Here is a 6,506-nt window from a genome sequence, read left to right on the forward strand (position 1 = left end):
CCAATACTGGTGTGTCTTTAAAGTTAACACAAGCTCTTCAAATCTTTATTAAAAAAAAAGAAATGCATGTCCTTGTTGACAGAGTGTGTATCATCATTGCACGATAAGGAATAGTGGGGACGTCGCCGGTGGGCACTCGGGTTAGTGGGGTGTGTGGGCAACGTACATCGCGCATGCAGGGTGTTTGAAGGCAAACATGGCAGAGTGGATATTGGGGATCTAGACGTCCAAAGTTGGGGCGAGTGGGGCGCTGGAGACTTACGAAATGAAGAGGGCTCGTGAGAGGATGTAGAGGAGACTCAAGACTCAAGAGCTCTTCAAATCTTATAATAGGTGAGGGAAATTGAGAGTAATTGTTTGTTAATAATATAATAGTGAGAATCTAAGATATTAATAATTGGGAGTAATTGTTTGTTAATAATATATAGTAGTGAGAATCTACGATCCGAAAGATGGCATCGCGGACCAATGAAAAACAAGGTGGTGGATTGGCCGTCGAAGAGATTTTGGATAGAAGCCGTTGGATACCGATTGGGCGGCAAAGATGCAAGTTCAAAATTTCTACATAAGGCTACAACAACTGCGTCAGAGTGCACTGCCTTCATCTCCTGCTCCTTTGGATTTCTGCCCTAGCTCGCATTCAGCTCCCATGGCCCGCACCAAGCAGACCGCTCGCAAGTCGACAGGCGGGAAGGCGCCCCGCAAGCAGCTCGCCACCAAGGCCGCTCGGAAGTCGGCCCCTGCCACCGGCGGTGTGAAGAAGCCCCACCGCTTCAGGCCCGGCACCGTTGCCCTGCGTGAGATCAGGAAGTACCAGAAGAGCACTGAGCTGCTCATCCGCAAGCTTCCCTTCCAGAGGCTGGTGCGCGAAATCGCTCAAGACTTCAAGACGGACCTCCGCTTCCAAAGCTCTGCGGTGCTGGCGTTGCAAGAGGCGAGCGAGGCGTACTTGGTTGGCCTGTTTGAGGACACCAATCTCTGCGCCATCCACGCCAAGCGCGTGACTATCATGCCTAAGGACATCCAGCTCGCTCGCCGCATCAGGGGAGAGCGTGCTTGAATGAAGATCATCTGTCTGTTTCTCTCTCTCAAACGGTGTATTTTTACACCACCTTACTCTGGTTTATCCGCTTTGGGCTGGGGTCTCGTCTGTGAGACTTAGCACTTTGGGTTCTTCTATTTCTACTCACTCACAGGTGTGAAAACCTTGTGTGAGGTGTTGGGTTCCTCTATTTCTACCCACTCATAGGTGTGAAAACCTTGTGATTGCATCTTGTTAACCCACTTATATGTGGCATAATTTGAACCTATGCTTAACGTGGTTATGGTGGGAGGTTTGCTGTCCCAAGAAGGTTGCTCCTTTGCCAAGCCCTCTATTCTTTGTTGTGGTTGAAAGATTTAGAACTTCTTGTAGAATGTCAAATCACTAGGCACAAATATCTTGTTGATTGTTGATGATGCTTAATGATTCTTTTCTTATAGGCCATTTTCTACATGTTAGTGATGAAAATTTGAGGAGGTTATTATTTGTAAGATAATTCTTTGTAGATGCTTTAAGATCATGATCTAATTTAGCCTCATAGAGGTAAAATCTTTTTGATAATCTAGGTGGATTTTGAGTGGTGAACAAAGTTGTCTAATAGGCACCTATCATATTCCCTAGAGGATTGGCAAATAATTTGCTAGTCCTTTTTGATAATCTAGGTGGATTTTGAGCGGTGAACAAAGTTGTCTATAGGCACCTATTATATTCCCTAGAGGACTAGCAAATAATTTGCTAAGATTGTGAGTAAGATTTCAATAGCATTAGTGGCCTTTGGTTTTCATTGCCACTTTGTTAGGGTACTTTCCTTGGTGTGGAAGTTGGGGCTAGTGGTAACACTCCTTTGTTGGGGTTGTCTTTTCTGATGGGATGGTTATGATTGTGTTGCTTTAGGTAGCAAGAGTTTTGTTTGACTTATGTAGTATCCGTGGACTTCTAATAACTCCTTTTTGACAAACTATGTTTTTGGTTTAAGGTTGGTTTTTGTTGCCTTGCAATGTGGTCCATGAGCATAATCATTGGCTTAAGCTACTCCTTTATTTTGGGTATCCATTTTTTTTGCCCTTTATAGTATCCTTGTGCTTAGAGGATTTCCCCATATGTCACCTTCATTATGAGAACTTTGGTATTTACGGTTCTAATTTTGCCAGGTTAGAAATGTTAGTAAGGGTGTTAATTGGGGTAGTCCTTGGAGAGTGAGTTGGGGAGGGTACGTGATGGCTAAGGTTGATTAGCTTGGGTGAGGCTTTTGAAGAAACTTGGATATTAACTTTTCTATGATGAAGTAAAGAATTGGTCTCTTTTTGAGCACTGTGGCATGGTCGTGGTATGGGTTGTCTTTTTAAGACCAACCGTTGATGGCTAAAGCTACTCCAATGAAACTATTAAGAATGGTTGTGATAAAATAGAAAGGGGGTGTCTAAGTATTTGGGAACATCTCATGCACCAAGGCCAACAGAGGAAGGCACATCATATTTCAAAGTTAATACAAAAATTGGAGACCTAATTTAACATATAAAAATATTTTAGCAATAGATGATTTTGATGAAGGTTCATTATTTTTCCCCACCATTAAGATGAGAAGGCCAAGCAATGGTATAGAGAACCTTGAAGCTCTAGGATAAGTTCACTCAACTAAAAAACTTGTTTGTGCCAAGTTTTACATAAAGTGGTGATAAATGGAGCCTAATGGCAACTCCATAACATTAAGTAATAGGATGAGTCAATAAGTGATTATGTCTCCAAATTAAAACGTCTAAACTCTCAATGTAAACCTTGGGAGAGGTTGATCAATATCACTTATTCATGTGTTTCCATAAGGGAGTTTGAGACCCAAAGATGGATGATTTGTTCTTATTGAGACAAACTTCTATGGATATGTGTGTGCATATTGACTACAGAAGATAACATGTGAGAGTTATCTGAGCCAAATATACAAAGTCTCCATCAATGATTACACCTTTTGAGATCGCAAGTCATGAATCTAGAATATGGGAAAAACAAGTAAGCATGACCTTCAATGAACTTAGTACATCCATACTAGAAAAGCTAAATCTCTAAAAGAGGTAAGGGAGCCATCAACAAGTAACGTGCATCTCTACCCATGAAGAGAGATAATCTAGTGTTCAATATGTAGTCATAATCACATAAGCATTGAGTGCCCACATTTATAACCCAAAAAAATGCTCTATTGTGCTCATTGTATATGTTTAAGAAATCATGTTACCACTATGTGTAGGTTTCCTCGATCACAGCCAATACCTCATAATTGCCTACACCAAGTGAACCTTTAGATTTACCAGGACCATCTATTTATACTAACATAGCTATTGGCCCAACACAACAAAATGTGCAAATTTATCCTAGGGGTATGTATCCACCAACATTCCTATACCATTGCAACCACCACCATCTAAGCTAACACCAGTTAATTAGGTTTTAATCAAAGAATTGCTTTAGAAGAGAGTAAATATCCTCGTGATTTAGAGTTAAACAATGACTATTATAAGGAGTCGCATGATATTGTGCCTAAATACTATGTTATACAAGGAGCCATGCCAGTGCTACTGCTATTTTAAACCATTACCTAGTGAAAGGACAATATATTAACTTAACCATGAGGAGGGTCCCAATGCAATGCTTCTATGGCGAGATGAGTGGCAATGGAGAGACTTCAACTTCTACCTATCTTACCACATTTCTTTGCATGATTAGTGTATAACCTAGACGTATAGTGACCCCATTAAACATTCTAGATGTATAGTGACCCCATTAAACATTCTAGATGTATAACCTAGACATATACTTACCCCATTAAACATTCTAACTTGTGCCCAAACCCAACAAGAGAGAAAAGATGAGGTAGATGTTTAGTTACCAATATTAGCCTCTAAAAACTAAGCCGAAGAAGGTGGGTTGAGGGTTGGCAAGGGTGAAAGTATGGTCCAAATCTAGGATAGTTTAAAGGAGCCATAGATTTAAGATCAACACAGTTCACAGCAGTGAAGAGTATATGTTACTCTGTAAGAAATGATAGTGGGTCCTAAAAAGAAGGATTAATATGCTAATGATAAACCTGAAAGTATGGTCCAAATCTTGATAGTTTAAAGGAACCATAGATTTAAGATCAACACAGTTCATAGTGAAGAGCATATGTTACTCTGTAAGAAATGATAGTGGGTCCTAAAAAGAAGGATTAATAGGCTAATGATAAACTTGAAACTCGTTGAGGAGTCGACTAGTACACGAATAGGAAATTTAAAAGCCAGAAATTGTTAAAGTAGTGAAATTTGAGGGAAAAAAAGGGCTAACAAGGCACTAGATATGTTGTATCCACATTATGAAATTGGGAAAAGGGAAGAGGATTAGTGAACCCAAACTAATCCTTGAACGGAAGAGGATTGGGACTCTAGCTAATCCTTGAGGAAGAGTGTAGCTCTAACCAATGACTTAGGGGATGATCTCATGGCATGCATGTTTGCAAATGAAGATGAAATTCCTTCCACCCAACATCCTTTCTAGAAGATTACATACAAAATCCTTTCTAGAAGATTACATACAAAATCCCACCATGGAACAACACTAAGACCATGAGATATGGCATTCCTATCATCAGAGATTAACATGCCAATAGGGTTGTTGTTTGCTACAAAGCATGCCTACACTCTAGGAAGATGTTTAGGAATGGGTAGAAGGTACATAACTAAGAATTAACCACGAAAGAGAGAGGCGTACCTCAGTATCATATTGTGAAGATCTACTCTAACCAAGAAAGAGGCATGCCTCAGCATGAGAGTGAATAGGTAGAAGGTATTAAACCAATAATTAACAAAGAAAGAGATGTACTTACGCTATTAAGATAGAATGGTAATTCCCATATATGAATCAACCAAGGGAGAATCTACCAAGGGAGACTACTAAGGGGATAATCTACCAAAGGGAGACTATTAAGGTGAGAATGGTAGTGTTCCCATATATACTGATCCACATCCTAGTGAATCAACTAGGTTGTTATTAGAAAAGCGATGAGAATAATGCCACCATTCCAATCCACCACAATGGATATCAAACAACTATGATTAGGGATGGAGGAGCATGAGTGAGCATTATCACTAAAAAATGCTGAGAAAATGAAGAAAACGATAGAAGAGGGTGAGGACTCTTCTTCACAAAGCAAGAACACATTAGAACATGCCTTCTACTCTAATTCAAGTCGAGGTAGAGGTAGAGGTCATGGTTGAGGCCGAGGTGGTTCAATGATTCGCAACAGTAGCAATCATACATAGGTGGAAGAAGCAAGTCTAGAGGCAAGGGGAGCCAAAGAGGCGGAGGTGGTTGGCAAAGAAATCAGAGTGCAAATAGCATAGAGTGCTATTATTATGTGGCAAACCAAGAGTCAAATACATGGAGGGACATTGTTTTTGTTATAGCTACACACCAAATCCTAGAGAGGGGATTGTAATATCGCGAGTAGTATTGAAGCCCACTTGTTTTGAGTAGGCACTTGGAAATAAGAAATGGGAAGATGCCATGAATGAGGAGATGGCAGCATTGGATGCAAATGCAACATGGGAGTTAGTGCCTTTGCCTAAGGAAAAGAAGGCAATTAGATGTAAGCGAGGTCAAGCATAACGCTGATGGTTCAGTGAGTAAGTATAAGGTCAAGCATAACGCTGATGGTTCAGTGAGCAAGTATAAGGCAAGATTGTTTGCCAAGGGCTATGCATAGACTTATGGCATTGACTATGAGGAGAAATTCAGCAAGGTTGCAAAAATGGCAACTATGAGAAATATCATTGCTATGGCTACAGAGCAAAGGATTGGTCTTTACATTAGATGGATGTAAAGAATGCCTTCTTGCATGGTAAATTGTATACATGATGCAACCACTAGGTTATGAGAGTGATGCACACCCAGATTTTGTGTACAGGTTACACAAAGCCTTGTATGGCCTAAAACAGGCACCTAGAGCATGGTCAAACAAGATCGGGGAGTATCTTGTTACCATTGAATTTTAAGTATTCAATGTAGATTTTTCACTTTATGTGAAAAAGATAGATAGAGGGATCATGATCTTGGATATATATTGAGCTAAACACTATCTTGGGCATTCATTAATGCCCACTTAACGTGGGCATTCATTAATGCCCACTTAACGTGGGCAATAATAATGCCTAAGGGTGAGGCTTGAGAGGCTTAAGTGTGAATATGCACCCAATGTTAGATAACATGCATGTGTCACCCTCTCCTCGTTGGCCCGCTCTTCTCATGCCATGCAACCCCCACATACATTCAATGCTTTGCACCCACCTCCTTTTGTGCCATGCTACCCCCACATACATTCAATGCTTTGCACCCACCTCCTTTTGTGCCATGCTACCCTCTCCTTTTGTGCTTTGCACCCACCTCCTTTTGTGCCATGCTACCCCCTCCTCTCTTGCCATGTTGCCCCCTCCTGTCTTGC

At 40.8% G+C, this 6,506-nt stretch overlaps 1 protein-coding gene across 1 annotated transcript; it reads left to right on the forward strand.

The window, feature by feature from the left end:
• The first annotated feature begins 609 nt into the window (after positions 1 to 609).
• On the forward strand, positions 610 to 1,399 carry LOC147612443 (histone H3.2-like). The gene has a single exon (XM_086782791.1). The coding sequence runs from the start codon at positions 650 to 652 to the stop codon at positions 1,058 to 1,060; it is 411 nt and encodes a 136-aa protein (XP_086638917.1). The 5' UTR covers positions 610 to 649; the 3' UTR covers positions 1,061 to 1,399.
• The last annotated feature ends 5,107 nt before the right edge of the window (positions 1,400 to 6,506 follow it).

The sequence above is a fragment of the Cibotium barometz genome, chromosome 45 (genome assembly GCF_041138505.1).
Source record: "Cibotium barometz isolate CiBa-2024 chromosome 45, ASM4113850v1, whole genome shotgun sequence".
Classification (NCBI taxonomy): Eukaryota; Viridiplantae; Streptophyta; class Polypodiopsida; order Cyatheales; family Cibotiaceae; genus Cibotium; species Cibotium barometz.

What these genes read in the sequence shown, in the direction of transcription:
- LOC147612443 (XM_086782791.1), top strand. Translation starts at nt 650, where the DNA reads ATGGCCCGCACCAAGCAGACCGCTCGCAAGTCGACAGGCGGGAAGGCG.